General features: G+C 35.5%; 1 protein-coding gene across 1 annotated transcript in view; it reads left to right on the top strand.

Annotated features, from left to right (window-relative positions):
- The first annotated feature begins 3,354 nt into the window (after positions 1 to 3,354).
- EPS8 (epidermal growth factor receptor pathway substrate 8) overlaps positions 3,355 to 19,927 on the top strand; it is a 71,784-nt gene continuing 55,211 nt past the window's right edge. Inside the window, exons 1-5 of the mRNA XM_047065971.1 lie at positions 3,355 to 3,429; positions 5,323 to 5,399; positions 14,339 to 14,406; positions 15,995 to 16,156; positions 18,187 to 18,336. Coding sequence (XP_046921927.1) covers positions 3,371 to 3,429; positions 5,323 to 5,399; positions 14,339 to 14,406; positions 15,995 to 16,156; positions 18,187 to 18,336 — 516 coding nt within the window. The 5' untranslated portion in view covers positions 3,355 to 3,370. The remainder of the gene's footprint in view (positions 3,430 to 5,322; positions 5,400 to 14,338; positions 14,407 to 15,994; positions 16,157 to 18,186; positions 18,337 to 19,927) is intronic.

Raw genomic sequence — 19,927 nt, 5'->3', positions numbered from 1 at the left:
ATAGCTTCATTTATTTCTGCTTATGATGATTTTCACGGACTCCAACTACTCTGAAAACTTCAGTATTTAACATTTTTGGTGTGCTTAAGTTAGATCTTAAATTTACCACTTTTATCTTAATACTTGCTGAAGAATGTTATTTTCTGTAGAAAAGAATAAAATTATAATAACTATGACTTATAAAAGTGTTTTTATAAGGAAAGTGAAGCTCTAATTTCACATCTGTACAAGGTATTATGACAGTTTTAGTGTACCCTTTTAGTAGGATTAACTAGCTAACTTAATAGAGTTAACTGAATTTATGACATCTTTAAAGTGATAAAGAAAGTGTTTATCTCCTTAGTTTTGTTTTGCTTAATAGTTAATAAAAATGAAAACACCTGTATTTTTTCTAGTAAGACTTGATGGTTCTTCTCAGTTATATATATGATCTACATAGCTGTAATTTGGATATGTCTTCTAGAAGCCTAAAGGAAAACCCGGCATTTGTCATTGTTTCCTTTGTAAGGTGCGCACTCTAATTGCTATAGTTAAGGATTTGGAAACTCCATATTGCTGCATGAGCATCTGTGACAAGTGACAGTGTGATTGCCAAAGAGGAAAAGTTTCTATATTTAAAATCCAATTTAGCAAATTGACATTTTCTATTCCTGTTTCTAATATTCTCTTATTCTGACAGATCACTGTTTTAAACAAAACACAAACCACACATTTATTTGACTGTCATGAAGAATTAAACATGAAAAGGATTAGATGCTGTGGCTATCACTTTTCATTAAACCAGCTGCTGTGGTTTTGAAATGCAAACCAGATCAAAATCAGTTCAAACCCTAGCGTTTAACTTATATACTGAATGAACCAGCTTGTTTTGAAAGCACACTTAAAAAAAAACTTAGAAGAAACTTACACATCCGTCATTTGAGTTTTTCACTAGCGCTGTGAGTTAGAAGGATCCAAGAATTTTCTCTATTTTGGTGGTGAGAAAATTGAGACAGAGGCTTAATTGACTTGTGTAGTCTAGTCAGTGCCAGAATAGAGTTCCAGGCTTCTAACTCTGAATGAATGTGTCTGGCTATGGGCTCTAGATCTAGAATGTTATTCCAGGCCTCTGTCCTGGCCCACATTCTAGAATGTAACAGTTATGTGCTCTGTTCGGATCCTATAGGTTTATGAGAACCAATTGTGAAATACTTAAGAATTTTGTAAGCTGCTATAAAAGTATTGATAGCTTGAGATGAACCATAGTGGAAGTATTCATACCATGGAAATCGGTAAGCAGTACAGATCAGGATTTAATTTTTCCCCAGAGAACTGGTTGACCTGTACACTATGCATTGCATCCAAGTATAAATTGGAGGAGAACAAACAGTAACAGCAACAATAAAAACAGAATACAACAATGTAACATAAATGTAATGTAATTTTGTAAATGCAGTATTTATCTAGGGGAGAGGTCAGTATTTCTTTGTTCCTTAATTTAGAAATTTGCTTCTAAGCTGTGAATAAATATGGGCAGGACTGTTGGGAAAGCTTGAATTAAACTTGAGTGTTTTGAGGACCTCTATAGATTCTTAGTTATTCTTCAGGAGCTACGTCAAGTCTCAGCCCTTCCCAAAATTATGGTAGTCGACCTGGCTTTTTCATTTAAAATAGGATTTTAAATAGATTTAAAATGGAGCCTTATACATTGGGACTTATTTGTGATTCATATGAATTAATTTTATATCCTTAGGAATGCAATGCAGCCTTTCAAAAGTGGGACATGGACTTTCTTTTTTTTCTTTCCTTGAATAAATATTTAATTAACACTTATTCTATGCCTAGTATTGTTCCTGCTGCCTGAGAAACAGCAGTCATTAAACAAAAGTCTCTGCCCTTATGCAGCTTTTAGTCTAGTGAAGAATCAGTCATTTAGTTACACAAATGAAAAACTATAACTGTGATACATACTTTGAAAAATTGATTATAGTATGAGAATGTCTGATAGTGGGCTTTTGTGTCTAGAAGGGAGGTGAGTTAAAGCTTCCCTGAGGGCATTGTGATTGAACTGAGATCTGAAGAATGAGAAAGAATTAATTTGAAGTTACTGATCATGAATACAATTTCTTTATGTGGGCTTTCGATGGCTTCCTAATCTGAATTACATTCTCTTTTAATATGCACCTCCATATCACCCTAAACTTTTCCTTTGTAATGGGAACATTCTGTAGTTTCATATTTTTTCACTAAGTGACTGTTTTTCCCACTAGAGTGTTGGCCTATAGCTGGGACTGTTTTGTTCACCTTGGCAGTATCAGCTTTATTGCCTGACACATAATAGTCACTCAGTAGTTATTAATTCTTCTGCTCCCTTTGCCTTTATCTTATAATAAAGCTGGGACGTGCCCTACCTACCTCTCAGTTATTGAGAAGACACGGTGATATAATGTCTACAAAAGTCAGAAAAATAAGATGAGACCCAAAATTGTTTAGTGTCATAGAACCTAGGAAGGACCAAGTATTCAGGAGAGAATAGAAATAGATCAGGTGTAGCAGTATTGTCTGGAAGCACAAAGAAAGAAAAGGCCGTTGGATTTAGCAGTAAGGAAGTTTTACTTATTCATCTTGTTGAGGGAATTTGTTCAATTTGTGAAACATATTAAAAATGTTTTCTGAAGTTAAATATCATTTGGTGTTGACTTTAAAAATTGCTTTCTCGTGAAAAGCGGAAGGAATATGTAAGTGGATACCTTCTTGGAAAAAAAAAAGGTGTATCCAAGTGTGTATGTATAAGATGTCAAATGTGCTTTGAAGGAAGGGAGAATAGGAGGAAGGGAGAAAGAAGAAAAGTAGATGCAGGAAAAAGTCTGGAGGAAATTGACAGACTGTTAAATGGTTATCTTTAAATGGTAGGGCTCTGGGTGGTATTTTTCCCCTTTGTGCCTTTCTGTATTTTGTACTTCCCTGTATTTCTCAAGTTTTTTAATGTAATGAACCTGTATTACTTTCCTAATGAAACAATACACAAAGTAACATCTAAAACATCATAAAACTGACCTTTGATTATGAGTTTGAGCAGAATGTACAATTAAGCCTATATATGTAGAGGATTTGGAACTATATTTTAGATTTTTTCTTTTACTCACCTAAATTTGCTTATAATTCTAGTACATAATGTTAAATGCCAGTTGAATCTTTTTTTCTGTGTCCCTCTGTACTTCTGGTGCGCGAGCTCTTTGAGGGTGGAGATCTTTATCTTCATATTTCTGCCATCATCCTGGCAGTGACTGTATTTGTTGAATGAATAACTTGAAACTGAAATGTCTTGACCTTTTTATTACCTTTAATCTACGTACCTTTCTTTTTTCAGAACAGAGGAGTGAAAACCACAATGAATGGTCATATTTCTAATCATCCCAGTGGCTTTGGAATGTATCCATCTCAAATGAAGTAGGTTGGAAGATTTATATTTAATTTGTTGGGGTTCTTTTTGGATTTGATTTGGTGGCTTTGTTTTATGTTTCTAATGAAAGGACTAGCTAGCTCCACTTATTTATGTAGTTTATTCCTCATTAATATTTACTCTCTTTCTAATACTAAGGTATGATAGTATTAAAAGTTTACTGTGTCTAGTGAGAAAAAGATGGTAAAGTAACATCAACCTCAATGACAGTGATCAAATAGAAGACATTTTGTTCTAGGTATTTTATGTATTATTGTTTTCCATAGTTAAACATGTTCTTTGCTTCAGAGCTTTCAGTTTCTCTGGAGCATTCTACTATTTTGACTTATAAAGTATTGGCATTTGAGGAGAATTAAAGGTCTCTTAGTCCAGTCTGTCAGAATACTTACCACTACGTAAACCAAATAAAAAGACCAGACAAGCAAACAGAACTATCCCTGTGGCTTCAGGTATAATTTGAAATCACAACCCTGGCTTCAGTTGCCATCCCCTTATATATCATGGTTAACATTGTTGTTATTTTCTACTGGCCATTGTGGTATATAGTCATTTTTCAGAATTCACAGGTTACTCCCTTTGTAAAGAGTTATACTTCATCTTTTCTCTCTGTAAAGATTATTGCAAATCTCTTTATAATTGGCCAGTAAGAGACACCAGGCGAGTATTGTCAGGTGCCATGTTTACCTTGTCCGTCAGTTATGCAAGCCAGAAAGTTTGACCACATTCTCAATTTTCCTCCTTCTTCTTACAACAAATATCCATTTAATCGTGAATTTATAACATTTTCTTCTATTAGGGAACTCTTATTTCTGTCCCTTTCTTCTGTTCTTTCTATTCTAGCCCTACTTAAGGCCCTTTTTCCTACCGTAATTTTTGCAGCACCCTCTACGTGGTTACCTTGCCATTAGTTCTGGGATTATTTTCTTTAAAAATGTTTTTGATCATGTCACTTCCCTGTATTAATATACATACTCCATCTAGAGAATAAAAACTTAATTCTTATTTCTTAAGCCCTCTATCTGCCTTCTGTATGTCTGAAGCCATTCCTCTCTTCTATGCATACCCCACTAGATACGTTTTTTTTTTTTTTTTTCCCCCTTGGACACCAGGCTCGTCTTTGAGCCAATTCCGCATGCCTTTTCCTCACTTAATTCTCCACCCATCTGTAGAGCTTCTTTCCAAACTTTTATATTCTGCTGAAATGCCAACTTGGCGGTAAAGTGTTTTTGGACATCTGATGAAATCTATTAGTGTTATCCAGATGTTACATTCTGTTGTAACTGTTTTACTTGTTCTATTAGCTGAACCCTGTCCCCTGCCATTATCCTTATTCTTCTAGATTTTAGGGTTTAATAAATGTTTACTGAATGAATTTTAAAAATTCAAATAATATGTTTACTTCACCTAACATATTAGTAACAGGAGGCTAGAAATAGGGCAAAGCTGGTCAAATTTAATGATAAAGTGTTATTTTGCATTTTAAATTTTTATGAAAATAATGTCTGTTCCATTATAAATTGAGTCATTTAGTGCTTTTTATAACTGGATCACTGCTCACAACTCGATTTAGTATGGCACTCTTAAACTCTTCTAAGATAGTTTCAACCTTGTTGAATCTTCTTGGCTAAGGTTCTGCCTTCAAGTTTAAGACGTGGCTATGATTTACATCTGCCTCAGTCTACATCAGGGTAGTGTCATTCATGTTCTGTTTCTTGACCAGAGCAGGATCTGGCTCATTTTGACGCCTAGGTATCATTAACTCTGTATGTTTTTAAAAAACTCACGGTGATTATGGTACCTTGGAATTTTTATTTGTCGTTTTGAATTTTTATTGCTTACTTTGGACTTTAACCCTGCACCATGACCATTTTTTATTACAGTGGCTACGGATCATCACCCACCTTTTCCCAAATGGACAGAGAACACGGTTCAAGAACAAGTGCAAAGGCCCTCTATGGTATGTTTGTTTATTTGATGAGGTATAATTCTATTTCCAACCACATTTCACAGACGAGGTTTTCGAAGTTATAATTTGAATCCATGCCTCGTTTATGTTAATTGGAGTGAAGTAGTGAGAGATAAGGATTGTTTAAAAAAGAGTTTTTATAAAAGCTACTAAAGCTGTGACTTCTGCTTACTGTCATATAATTTAAAGCCACAGGCAAAATGTATTATAGTGTTTTCTAAGGAGTCTTTTATATGGCATCAGTGCCTTAGGTGGATTTCCTGGCCAATTATTTGTGATATGATTGTTGATCTTCATGACTGATCCATTTGATTGTAGGCTGACAGTTGACAGGACTTCTTCCTTATAGCTCTTGAACTTTTGGGTAGCACTATAGTATGAGGAACAGTCCTTACGGTATTTCTCTCTGCACTACAAAACCAGCAGGCTTTCTCCCTGATTCTTCTTTAACTTCCCTTGTCCTCTCTAGATTGTCTCATATGTAAATAATATATTTTTTAACTTAGGTATAAAATAGAAGTCATTACTAAGAAGAAATTGAAGACTCCTGACATACACTACATGTGTTTAGGAATGCATTGTTTTCACAGGGTCTGTCTGGGCTTTTATTATTGTACAATAAAGAATAAGAACAGTATTATGTCCTAGTAGTTGTGAATAGTAGATCAGAGAATATATTCAACAAATATGTATTTTATAATTAATATGTGCTCAGAACAGAGCTAGTAATATATGGTTCTTGACTTTAAGGGACTTGCAGTCTAGACAATGACTTGAAAGAACTGAAAAAGAAGGGGTTTTTTTGCCTTTTCGGTTTTTGCAAAAATAAAATACTGAATTCCTTCAGTCTTTTATTTCTAGGTAGGTAGTCTAGGTACTTCTGTGAGCCAGGCCAAGGTCTTCATAGTGTCTGTTTCCATGACCATTCAGTCATTCCAAAGATGAATAAGACACATATTCATTATGCATTATTTTGGTGAGGTTAGGTTAGTAAATGCATCATTATAATAAAGAGCTAAATGAGCTTGGATGGCAGCGTGTGAGGTGCAGTGGGGGTGGTCACTTCTTCTACATGGGTAGGGGCAGTAGTCAGAAGAGATTGCATAGAAGACTTGAGCCTTGAGCTAAAGTCTGAAATGTAAGTAGTATTCTCCAGGCATTTGGGAGGCTGGAGAGTACCATAAACAGCAGTATGAGTCCTTTATAAACTTGACTGTAAGTTCTGTGAAATTGGGCCATATCTGCCTTGTTTACTTTGGGATTCCCTAAGCATAGCACAGGGACTGATGTATAATTTACTCTCAGTAAAATACTGGCAGAATGAATGTAATGAATGTATGAACTGCGAACAGTTTGGTCTTAACTGGAGGGTGCAAGGTGTTACATTGGGAAATAAGATTAGAAAAATAAACATGGGCCACAGTAGGAACAATCATACTAAGGAAGTTGAGCATTGTTTATGGGGAATGACTAGTCACTGAAGTTTTTTAGTTAGAGGAAAAATAGTTCTGTTGTCTTGGGTCACTCTCATAGCAGTATTGAGGATGGGTATGATGAGTGTGGATGGAAACAGGTTAAGTCAGACATCTAAACAATAGCCTTGAGACTTGTTAAGGAGAAAGAGTATTATTGATCATCTCACAAATACTGTAGATCCAAAAGTCTGTTCTCAGCTAAGAAAGGGATAAGGGATAAAAAAGTGGAATTCACCTCAAATTTTAATGTTTATTTTGTGTTAGGAGCACCTTCATAAAAGTGTAGATCTGGGGATTGAAAATCTTCAGGTTTAATCAATGAATTTCTGTGAATCAAGAATTTCTGTGTTTTACATATAGAGAAAGCTGAGGCTCCTTTCTAAGGTGAGGTGATTGTCAAGGTCACATAACTTTAAAAATCTTGATTGTGAGAAAATGTGACAACTTTGTGTAGTGTGACAAAAATGAACAGTGTATAGATAAAACAGAGGACATAAAGAGAGGGAAAGAATGGAGGAAATCCAAGAGTCAAAGAAGAAAGAAGACTTAGCAAATGTGTTTGGTTTAGAAGTAAGCAGGTTTTAAGCTTCTTGAAGTTACAGATGATGTTTCATTCCTCCTGGTATCTAATCCTCACCCCTCCCTCCCAAAAGGGGCTCTCAGTCCAATGCCCATGGAATGAATGGAATGAATGACAGGGAAGAAATATGTTCAGATTTTGAACAATCTTTTTCAGTAAATAAGTTGGAGTTCCAGCTGTAGTTAGTTAATATAGAATGGTTAACCTCCCAGTTTCAACTTTTTTTTTTTTTTTTAATGGGAGGCGGTAAAGGAGAGGTTTGTAATGTAGTTTGTCACAATGTATGCATTTTTTTAACAATTTTTCTTTTCACAATGATTAAACCAGTTGAGTAAATCAAGAGTTCATTTCTTTTGTGGATGGTACACGAACTTCTTTGGGATGTGACGATACTGTTTAGTGCACTGGAACATGAGTCTTACAGTAATGACCGTTGTTTTTCATACACCGGCCACAGGTTAGATACTGCATCTAGAGTTTCATGCAGCTTGTCTTTCTCATGAGAACACTTTTCAGATGTGACACCATAATGTGCCTCCTAGACTGATTCAGTAACTCAGGAACTTCTGTCTCAAGAGAGGCATCATGGGTTTTGGAGGCCAAGCAGTTTGGGGCTGAAGCATGGCATTTCTACCAAAGCACTGCCAGTTTGAGCAGGTGATTTTACCTGTTGGCCCCCGTTTCTTCATCTATAAAATAGAAATGATAATAATATTGTGGTAATAAGTTTATATGAGGAAACAGAAGTAACGAGTCTGTCATGGCGTTGAGGGGGAATGTAGGAGAGTTATTTTTTGTCCTGGGTGCTCAGATTAATCAAGGCCCTCAAATTTGATGTTTTGATGTCATACATACGGTATATAATTACAGTGAAACTTGGACAGGATCAAGTGGTAATCTTCATCATATTTTTTAAGCTTATATTCCAGATATTACCAGAAATATTTTTTGTAAATCCTGTAAGTGTATTGTCAATTATAGAATTATGATGATAAATTTTGATTCTTTTGGATATGTGTAATTTTATTCAAGGAAAGTAGTTAAAATATACTGCAGTGTAATATCCCTGTTTTGCCATTTCTTCATTATGATATAAGAAATTTCAGAGCCAGTATGTGAGAAGCTCTGCATCACTAAAGTCTCTGACAACATAAATAAACAGAAAATAAATATTAATTTCATTCTCCTCCACCTACTGCATGACAGTAACATTTCATTTGGCTAGTGTTATCAGGGAATTGAAAATTTTGTAGATATGTACAGTTTGTAGTTAGCCTGCTTGTCAAAGTCTTTAAAGCACTAAAATTTAATATCATTTTTAAGGGACGTACTTGTAAAATATATTAAACATTCCCTTCTATCAGGGTGTGGTGCCTGTAATCTCTTGTCGATGATTCGGAGGGTCATCAATGCACACTAGCTTGTGTACTGTCGTGTGTTCAGAAGGTCTATTCTTTACCTTTACGCCAAATCATTCAAAATCGTTTCCCTTTTGAATATCTGTGGCTGCCTTTTCTGTGCATCTGTGTCCCATACCCGTCACTTTTCCCTGTTGTTAATGTGCCTTCTTCTAACATTGCTTCTGATATGTATGGGCTGATCAGCTAGATAGAATATCTTTAGTAGAGTAAGTAGATTCTGAGTGGGGAGTTGAGAGTCTTGTTAAAGTCTACATATTAAAATGTGCAAGTTTCGATGTGTCGACGTCGTGACATCTCTCCGCCCTTCAGAGGACTTCTTTAAGTGTGGGCTCTGCTGTGTTCTGAATAGCTGAACTTCCTAGAAAAGTAACTTCTCTTTAAGTTAGATATTGCTGAATTTGTAATATAGCGATTTATAATAATCAGGTATTTAAAGTCATCCTCTATCCAGAAAAACTCAAGTTTCACAGAATCATCAGTTAGCAATATTTTGTTGTCATTACCAACATTTATAGTAATTTTAAGATTTGTATTGTTGGAGTCCAAGTAGTACTGGATAAGTATGGTAGACGGGCACCCTCTTAAGTCTCATTCTAGCCTTCAGTGTGAACTTTTTTGCAAAGATAGCAAGGAGGAAAATATATTTGTGTTTTTCCTATTTTTCTTTTTTCTTCTCCAGGAGGTACTGGTAAGAATTGAATGTAAGTAGTCTGTAAAGCGTATGGCTTCTGTATAATTGACTTTACTGTAAACTTTTCTGTATCTTTGCATAGCACTTGCCTTCTCTTTCTCATAGCAAGATTTCTGAATATAGCAGTTGTCTTAATAGATATATACCCCACATGTTTTACTTTTTGTACCTATCTTTCTTCTCTTCCTGTCCCTTTCTAGGAGTTAGTCTCTTTGTGTAACTGTCACAATTGAAGCCCAAGCAATCTCTTACACATTCAGGTGGCATTCACGAATTAAAGCCCATTTCTCTTTTCTCCACATGCATCACTTACAGTGTGTATTTTACTTGGAGAAAACGTTTAAATATTCTTTTTTAAGAACGATTTTCTTTTAATTCTTATGAAGCACATGGCTCATGATTATATATTATCAGGAAGTTGGGCAATTAAGAGTCAAAATTCAGTTCCATAGAGTGTGCTGGTGCTTCACCTTATCTGAAAATTTTAAACTTCTTTTCTCCTCATGGGACAAACCAGGAAAATTCATTCTTAAATAATGCAGTTTTATGAAAATGACCTTTTTTTGTTTTTAGTTACTTTTTTTAAATGTTTATTTTTGAGAGAGATGGACAGAGCGCGAGTAGGGGAAGGGACAGAGAGAGAGGGAGACGCAGAATCTGAAGCAGGCTCCAGGCTGTCAGCACAGAGCACACCGTGGGGCTCGAACCCACAAACCGTGAGATCATGACCTGACCCAAAGTCAGATGCTTAACCTACTGAGCCACCCAGGCGCCCCACTCAGCAGCTGCTTTTATGTTACATTTTTTTTCTTTTTAATTGCAAAATCCTTACTTTTTAAGATATGCTTAATTTTTGGAAAAAGAAAATAAAATTTTCTGTATATTAGCTCTTATAAATTTTGCTGTGTATATAAACAGCAATACAGACAAAAGGGAATTGCATTTAAATATTCAGACCTGCATGTTGTTATAGTTGCCGTTGTACTAATTGAAGAGTTAAATGAAACCTACCTGTTTTTTTTTTAATTGAGACTTGTAGTTTTAGACTCATAGCAAAATTGAGTGGAAGATACAGAGATTTCCTATCTATCATCCCGCATATGCATAGCCCTCCACTGTCAACAGCCCCCACCAGAGTGTTGTGTTTGTTACTATTGATGAACCTATATTAATATATCCTAATCACTCAATGTCTTATGAAACCTGAATTTAATGTTCCTGATCTGCAAGTTGGTTATCACATAATAGCTTGATAATGCTAAAAAAATCTGTAAAAACATATCAACTCAATAGTGCTAAAAAAAAAGCCTGTAAAGAATTTTTATCATTGGTCACTGAATTCACCTAATTCTGTTTCTGTGGGTTTGTATGTTCTGTTCTGCGGTGTAAAAGCAAGTGAGAAAAGCAGTAAAACCACAACCATTGGTACTACAATCAAGTAGTTTATTCCTAGCTTTAATTGACTCAGATTGAGAAAGTTAAGGAGACAGAAACTGAGGCTTTTATATTGGGAGTTGAGCAGCCTATATATGAGAAACCCAAAACTCTGCTGCCGGATTTATTCAGTTATTATTTAATGTACTATTTGTCCGTGCTTTACACTCTTAATTAGGAAAGAAAAGTTTTCAACCTAAAGAGGTAACATGTAGTAGATGAGTTGGCCTTTGTACAGATTTTGGAACAATCTTGGCTGTCCATTAGAATTGCCATTTATAAATCCCAGTGCCCAAATTGCACCCTAGACCAGCTACGTTAGAATCTCTAGCAAGGCATTATTTTTCAAAGTTCATTCTAGTGTGCAGCCAGGGATGAAAACCACTGTTAAAGTGGGGAACATCATTAGAGGCTTTGTCTGGAGTATCATTGAGACTTTATTTAGACTTCTCATACTTTTTTAAGGCTTTTGGTGAGATTTTCAGCTTAGGAGCATGCTTACTATTTACGACTGTATTTGAGAGTACATATGATTCTCATAAAAAAAGAAATGTACCATAATTGCCTCTTAGGAATCTTCTTTCAGAATTTCCTATTAAAATGTTAACATTAACCTTTATTTATTCATCGACTTAAATCATTGGAACTACTAGTTTGTTTATAAATCCGTTTCGTGGCATTTATATATTTTTAGGGTCTTTAAAAGGTAATTTCTTATAACACATACATCTTATTTATTGTGTAGCATTGGAGAGAAAGCAGTTTAAGAATTTCTAAAATGGATTTTTCATGTGGAATATTCGAAATAACATCTATCTTCCAGGCAATCAGAGTGATCAGTTAATGTCATGTTTTTGTTTTTGTTTTTACAAATATCATCGAATAGTCAGTGTTTTTCTATTGTACTTATAAAATAAGCTTCTATGGGATTAAAAAACTATGTTAGAAAATTAGGGAGAACAAATTCTTACTACTTCATAATGAGAAACTTGAATTACAAAACACGCCATTGGGCTTCACTTATCTGAAAGACTCAGTGAAGCATTTGAATGTCCTGGGGTTGCCATATCACAACTGGATACCATGGCAACCATTGCCATTTCTTTTGCTCTAGGTCAGACCACAGGAAACAGAACCACCTTCATGTTCTGAGTCTGCCATAGAGAGTTGTGCTAGAAAATGATAAACTAGTGATTCTGAAATAGTGATTCTTTCTTTCTTTCTTTCTTTCTTTCTTTCTTTCTTTCTTTCTTTCTTTCTTTCCTTCCTTCCTTCCTTCCTTCCTTCCTTCCTTCCTTCCTTCCTTCCTTCTTAAATATAATTTATTGTCAAGTTGGCTAACATACAGTATATACAGTGTGCTCTTGGTTTTGGGGGTAGATTCCCATGATTCATCACTTAACATACAGCACTATTTAGAAATAGTAATTATTTCTGGGGCACCTGGGTGGCGCAGTTGGTTAAGCGTCCAACTTTGGCTCAGGTCATGATCTCACGGTTTGTGGGTTCGAGCCCCACATTGAGCTCTGTGCTGGAGCCTGGAACTGAGCCTCCAGCTCAGAGCCTGGAGCCTGCTTCAGATTCTGTCTCCCTTTCTCTCTGCCCCTCCCTGCTCATACTGTCTCTGTGTCTCTCAAAAATAAATAAACATTAAAAAACATTTTTTAGTTAAAAAAAAGAAATAGTAATTATTTCTAAAAGTGCTTTTGTCAGAAATGTTCCTCAGTTACATATTGTATTTCAGTGGTTCTCCTGAGAACAGTTATCTATTTGTTAATATCTCACCTTGATTAATTCTCAGCTAAGAATCAGAAGAATCATGGTTGTTTCTTTTCTTGATAAGTAGACTATAGTCATGTAAGTGAAGGTTATGTTTTGTATATTGGAGTAGAAAATTTAAGGTGAAACCAGATCTTTCTTTTTGATCACATTGTTTTGGTAGGAACGGATGGATCATACTTCTTCAGGTCATCATCCAAACAAAAAAAGAAAGGTAGCAGATACTGAATTTTGTAGTGTGTCTGTTTCTATTAAGTAACTTTAATGCTGCAAAAACAAAAATAGAGTATATCAGAATAATATCAGACTGATGTAATATAAAGGACATAGGTATTTTTCATCTCAGTTTCAGATAAATATAAATGAAAAGATAATTACTTTCATATATATTATGAAATAAGAATTTATCAAAGTTTTAAAAAAATTCTGTTAACATTCTTGATCTGTATATGTGCTTTATATTTTGTACTTGGTTTGAGTTCATGTTCAGCAGAACTTTTCAACCTCTGAAGTTGTAGGAAGGTCTAGAGGTTTCATATCAACTGAAAGAAACATATTTATATTTGAAAAACAATTGGATATCAGGAAAGTTAAGGGGTGTGTACGTGTGTGTGTGTGCGTGTGCGTGCGTGCGTGTATGCGTGTGTGTGGATATTAGTACTGCAGGAGTTTTGACGTTTGATCTTATTTAACCCTTTTATTTTACAATAAGAGTGCTGAGGTCCAGAGCTAAGCACCTTGCTCAAATTTAGTGTCCTGCTTAGTGACAGAGCCAAAGCTAGAGTCAATAATCTCCTGGTTCCTACTTAGGGTTCTTTTTCATTGTAGCATTCTGCTTTAGGAAAAATAGGGCAACTCTGAATTTACAAATAAGCAAGTTCCTTGATTAGAAAGTAACATGTACAAAATATTTTATATTTTATTTTGGTTTTGCAGCATTATACAAAAGAAAATAAAGGTTTATTTTTGCTTTTTAAATAGTGTGGTGTGGTGACTTTCCACCTGACTTTGTTGTATTTTCTAACAGCTGATATCTACAGTTTTGAGCATCATGTTTGTTTGTTCTGTAGCTGTGTGGAGACTGTTAAAGTTTAATGGCACTCAGTATGATTGAGTCATGTTTTGAATCTCCTCTGACACTCTCCATAGTTTGGATGTTGTGAAAGGAGATGTTCCTTGTCGTGGCCATTATTTTGATAATATAGTCTAACTCACAGAATACAGTATCTGTGACAATATTTGCAATTCTGTTGTGTTCTCAACACATTAAAAAATGAGAGTTATAAGCCAGTTTTCGTCTTTTTTTGCCAAAGAGTAGGTATCTGATTAATAAAGCCCTTAATTAAATAACTCTTTTTAAATAAGCTTTCTGGTGGCTTATTCATTTAATGTGAATAATGAGTGTTTTCAGATACACCACACAACAGTGACTTGTCAGCTGCTATACTTATACGTGAGCTAGACTGGTTTTAGAGATGGCCACAAGGCCCTGGTACACAAACTTTAGCCTCTTAGTGGGTACATAATGGCTTTTTCAACTTCTCTTTCAGAACAAAGGAAGAGTTATGCCCGGGACAGTGTCAGCAGCGTGTCCGACACATCTCAATACCGTGTTGAGGTAAGATGTTTTGATGTTTGCTAAAATGTAGAATGAACCTTGAGGGACATACAAATTTGGTAGTAAAATCAGAATTATGTTTTATTGTATTCCTATGATGTACTATGAATTGTGTTCACCTTTTTTCTTTTAGAGTTTTGCAAAATTTAGATGTAAAATATCAAAGTATCTTGTTAGTCTAGGGTCTATTTTCATAGAGAGTAAATTAAAATAACTACTCATTTATTATTGCCAGCCTTGTTTTGGTTAAAAACAGGACAAAGGCTTCTATTTTATATTATAGAATCTTGAACTTATGCCTTTGGTGGTTTCACGGAGTGGTTTGGTTTTATTTTTAATTTTACCTAAAGTTGTTAGTAGTCCTATTTATTTATTTATTTTTTTAAATGTTTTTATTTATTTTTGAGACAGAGACAGAGCATGAACGGGGGAGGGGTAGAGAGAGAGGGAGACACAGAATCGGAAACAGGCTCCAGGCTCTGAGCCATCAGCCCAGAGCCCGACGCGGGGCTCGAACTCACGGACCGCGAGATCGTGACCTGAGCTGAAGTCGGACGCTTACCCGACTGCGCCACCCAGGCGCCCCTAGTAGTCCTATTTAAACAGTGTTTTCTTATTAGTTTCCTGTGTTGTTATCTGTTAAGCTATATTTGCTCTTGAGTGGAATCTATTTAGTGACTTTTGTTTGTAATAGAAAATATTTAAGTAGGGAGTAAATTTTAAATTGCTCTTATTTTCAGTTTTCTACCCATAGCAAGCATGCTTAATTAGATTTAAAGTTTTATTTAAGGGCATGTGTGATTGGCTCAGTTGGTTAAGTCTTCTACTCTCAATCTCGGCTCAGGTCATGATTTCACAGTTCGTGGGATCTAGCCCTGCATCAGGCTCTGTGCTGACAGCCTGGAGCCTGCTTGGGATTCTCTCTCCCTCTGTCTCTGCCCCTCCCTCCCTCCCTCCCTCTCTCTCTCTCTCTCTCTCTCTCTCTCTCTCTCTCTCCCTTCCTCCCTCCCTCCCTCCCTCCCTTCCTTTCTCCTCCTCCTCCACCTCCACCTCCGCCTCCTCCTCCTTCTTCTTCTCTCTCTCTCTCTCTCTCTCTCTCTCTCTCAAAAATAAATAAACTTTAAAATTTTGTTTCAAATTTCTTCAAATGAAGACTTTGACAGTTGTTATAGTAGTAGTCAACTGCTTCTCTCATTTATCAACGTCTGTAGTTTTCCACCTGCAGTGTAGCTTCCCTGCTGGTATTCAGCACTTAAGTAACCAAAATGAAATAAAATGGGAGGGATTGGTTTTAAGAGAATGTTATTTAAGCTGTTTGGAATTTATGTTATGTTTATGTAGCTTGACATGGCTCAGTATTAAGCAGATTTAGGTATTTTATGACTCAAGGCACTGTTGCCTCTATTTGACAAAACCTGGCTTGACTTTATTATCTCAGTAAGATAGCCATGAAGTTGTAGGTGCTTTGTGTTGGTTCCTCACCACTCTACTCACCGACTTCAATGAGGTTACCATTGATTTCTTTTGGAAAACGCGTACTAAGAGACTGTGAGCATTATATATATTTTTCCTTTTTGTCAATCATAAGCACTTGACTACCTTTGTTCTGGATCGGAAAGATGCAATGATAACTGTGGATGATGGAATAAGGAAGCTGAAATTGCTTGATGCCAAGGGCAAAGTGTGGACTCAAGATATGATTCTTCAAGTGGATGACAGAGCTGTGAGCCTGATTGACTTAGAATCAAAGGTAAGTTTGTAAAATTTGGACTATTTTACTTGTAAGAAAGTTCCACAGGTATTTACATTTACAAGCAGGTCATACTGTATAAAAGTGGATGAAAGTTGGATAAAATAAAATATTTTGTCAGTGATTTGAAAGAAGAAATATAATACTGCATACACATCATGCACAAAAAAATCAGTTCCTTAAACTAAAGATCGGGGATCCCTGTTCTATTGTTTTATTTAAACCACAAACGATGAGATGAAGGAAGTGACAAAAACAATTCAGAGCACTGACGCAAGGCCCCCACTGGGCCTTTATGACATCTATCAATTACTTGCTAGGCCAAACCATATGCCAGGAAACGAGTGACCTGGGATGACGAGGTGTGTCTGTGTGTACGTATTCACTTCTCCCCAGCCATGTAGCAGGCACCTTTATTTCGCACTAGGCTGGCGGGTAAGATGCTGGAGCTCCTGAAACAGCACTCTTCTGAGCCCCATCATTTCAGAAGCACTTGAGTTGCGAAGGTAAAGAATACAACTGTTGAGGGGCGCCTGGGTGGCGCAGTCGGTTAAGCGTCCGACTTCAGCCAGGTCACGATCTCGCGGTCTGTGAGTTCGAGCCCCGCGTCAGGCTCTGGGCTGATGGCTCAGAGCCTGGAGCCTGTTTCCGATTCTGTGTCTCCTTCTCTCTCTGCCCCTCCCCCGTTCATGCTCTGTCTCTCTCTGTCCCCAAAATAAATAAACGTTGAAAAAAAAAATTAAAAAAAAAAAAAAAAGGAATACAACTGTTGTAATCATTTTAGCGTATTCTGTCTGATGGGACTTGGAGTACAATTTGCCCTTTCTTTCACCAGTCACATCCATCGTACCCTGTGAGAAAATAGCAACTGAGTGCCTCTCCGATCCTCATGGTTTCAAGTAATTCTAGGGAAGGGATATTATTTAATTAACCTTTGCAAAGAAAGAAAATTTGTTATTTCCCTGGTACTCTGAGAAATTGCATTTTATTCTGACGGAGCCAGTATTTCTTGTTTTGCCTTCGCTGGATGTCAGGGAATCAGAATTTAGAATGAATCTATGGTGTGATATATGTATATATGTGCCACCTGTAATAAAAGTTGATGCTTTTTATTTTTACTTTTATTAATTTATTTTTATTTATCGGGGATATTGTATTTTCTTTACTTAAAAAAATCACTGTTTCTCCCATCATGACCCACTTACTATTTGTATAAAGGCATTAGTCTAACAATAGACACTTTAAATTTATCTCATGAAATTCAGAATTCTGATTGTGAACAGAAAGTTCATTTGTTTAAGAAATAATTATTTAATCTATCAGTATTTTATTTAGTGGGCTATTTATAGGTTAAAGAGTATTCACTTTTATACTACTGAACATCTTAATCACTTTGAAGAATATATGTTTTTAGTGAGATCCTTTTGGCCCAGCTGTTTGATATTTTGGGCTGGAATAAATAAATATAGATATTTTTAATGTTTTCATCTGAGAGATTCATTGAAATAAAAAAAATGTACAAATGATGTATTATTTGTAGCCCCACATTTATGATCACAGAAAATAGAGACTTCTGTGTATGACTGAATATTACTGTTCAATGTTCAAATAAAAAAAAAAATTCTGACACTATATAGCCAGAGGGGAAAAAATACCATGTAAGATGGGGAATAATCTTGGAAAGAGGCCTCAGTTTACTTCTTTTTCTCTTAAAGGCGTCATCTCCACTCCATAACCTAAGGAAGTCAATATTACTAAGTTCAGTATTTCTTCTGTTTATTAAGAAGATAACTGCCTTCCTCTGCTAAATATTTCCTTTTTGTTGCTTTTTCTCCCACTCACCTGGCCCCACCTTGTTTTCTGCTGTCACCTTGTATCTGCTCATCCTCTCCATCCTAGGTGTTTACTTGTATTCACTGTCAGTATGATTTACACACTTTAAAAATGATGTGTACAGTGCCAAGAGGTCTTTGTGGAATCGATTATATTTATACGATAAAAATTAAGACAAGTTTTTACTTTGTTTATAGAATGAACTAGAGAATTTTCCTTTAAACACAATCCAGCACTGCCAAGCTGTGATGCATTCCTGTAACTATGATTCAGTTCTTGCCCTGGTGTGCAAAGAGCCAACTCAGAACAAGCCAGATCTTCATCTTTTCCAATGTGATGAGATTAAGGTAAATGAATGGTGTATTTTTTTTCCCCTCTGAGTAGATGTTCTGACAGCTTTTGGATTATCTACTGCAGTCATATGACTGGTGGATTTTTAGTTTCTTAGGATTTTGTAAGGAAAACAAATACCTTAGTATGTTCCTGAGGGCTTCCAGGAAATAAAGAGGAGATAGAGTGGTATAAAAAGAAAGAAAGAGAGAGAGAGAGAGAGAGAAAGAGAGAAAGAGAGAAAGAAAGAAAGAAGGAAGGAAGGAAGGAAGGAAGGAAGGAAGGAAGGAAGGAAGGAAAGAAAGAAAGAAGATGCATTCTACTTATTAAAAAAAAGCAGGCATAGATAATATATTAAATTCTTCATTGAGTTACTTGGACTTATAATTAAAAATTGATCCTTCAAGAATCATACTTCATGGACAGTAAGTAATCATATCATCTTATTTTATTCTGCACTAAACATGGATTATTGCGATGAAACACTTAGACACTTCCCATGATATAGATTTAAAGTTAATTTTAATTATGTGTCTTGAATAATTTCTCAAGATATGTAATCCCCAAGTGGTAATGTGAAAGTGGTTAAGCACAGTTACCTGTAAAAACATGCTATATCCTTAAGATTTGTATTTCAAAGTACACTGTAATTTTCAAATGATTATAACTTGCAGTGCTTTGTTGGACATTAGAAATTATCATCAACCTTGATATCTTTATTTCATGAGTTTATTTCTGCAAAAGGGAAATCATTTTGGGTTGAGTTGATTGGTGCTTTGTCAAGGCAGTGATTTATCACTTTGATTTTATATTATAAAACATACAGGTAATTTTTATCTTATAAAGAAGTGCTGGGAGATTAGCATAAAGTGTCACTTGATCTTTTCTGTATTTTTTGACATGATAGATAAATTAGACTGTCATCAGGATATTTTATAATTTTCTTTTTTTTAAATTTATGTTTAGATGACTTTCTAAAAACCTTACTTGAACTGTGGCATTAGGTAGATTACATATGTGATGTTCATCAAAATTTTATATAGTACCTTTTGAAAGTCATAAAGGGCATTAAGAATTTTGCAAGGTTAGGGGCACCTCGGTGGTTCAGTTGGTTAAGTTTCCTATTCTTCATTTCAGCTCAGGTCACGATTTCACTGTTTGTGAGTTCAAGCCCTGCATCAGGCTCTGCACTGACAACACAGAGCCTGCTTGGGATTCTCTCTCTCCCTCTGTCTCTGCCCTTCCCTCTCTCCCTCTCTCTCAAAATAAATAAACAAAAAAAATGTGCAAGGTTAGATTTGTTAAGTATGAAATTAGTATGAAAGTGTATATTTTCTCTGGAAAAATGAAATTATAATGAAATAAAATTAAAATATTTTGAAAACAGAGGACTAAGCTAAAAGACATGTTAAATCTGGTGTTTGCCTCAGTGTTTTATTTTTTATTTTTATTTTTTATTTTTTATTTTTTATTTTTTTGCCTCAGTGTTTTAAAACTTACCCTGAAACTAATAGTAACTATGCTGAGTAGAGTTTCTGAATTTCAATTCTGAGGATAAAGGACTTATTTTATCTGATAGGGGATGGTAGTATTGAGGAGTCTGAAACA

This window comes from Lynx rufus, unplaced genomic scaffold (genome assembly GCF_022079265.1).
Source record: "Lynx rufus isolate CCGP_SWC_20201006 ecotype Redwood Valley unplaced genomic scaffold, mLynRuf1.p SCAF_7, whole genome shotgun sequence".
NCBI classification, from domain to species: domain Eukaryota; kingdom Metazoa; phylum Chordata; class Mammalia; order Carnivora; family Felidae; genus Lynx; species Lynx rufus.
The sequence above is the reverse complement of the archived record's forward strand: the minus strand, read 5'-3'. Positions and strand labels throughout refer to the sequence as shown.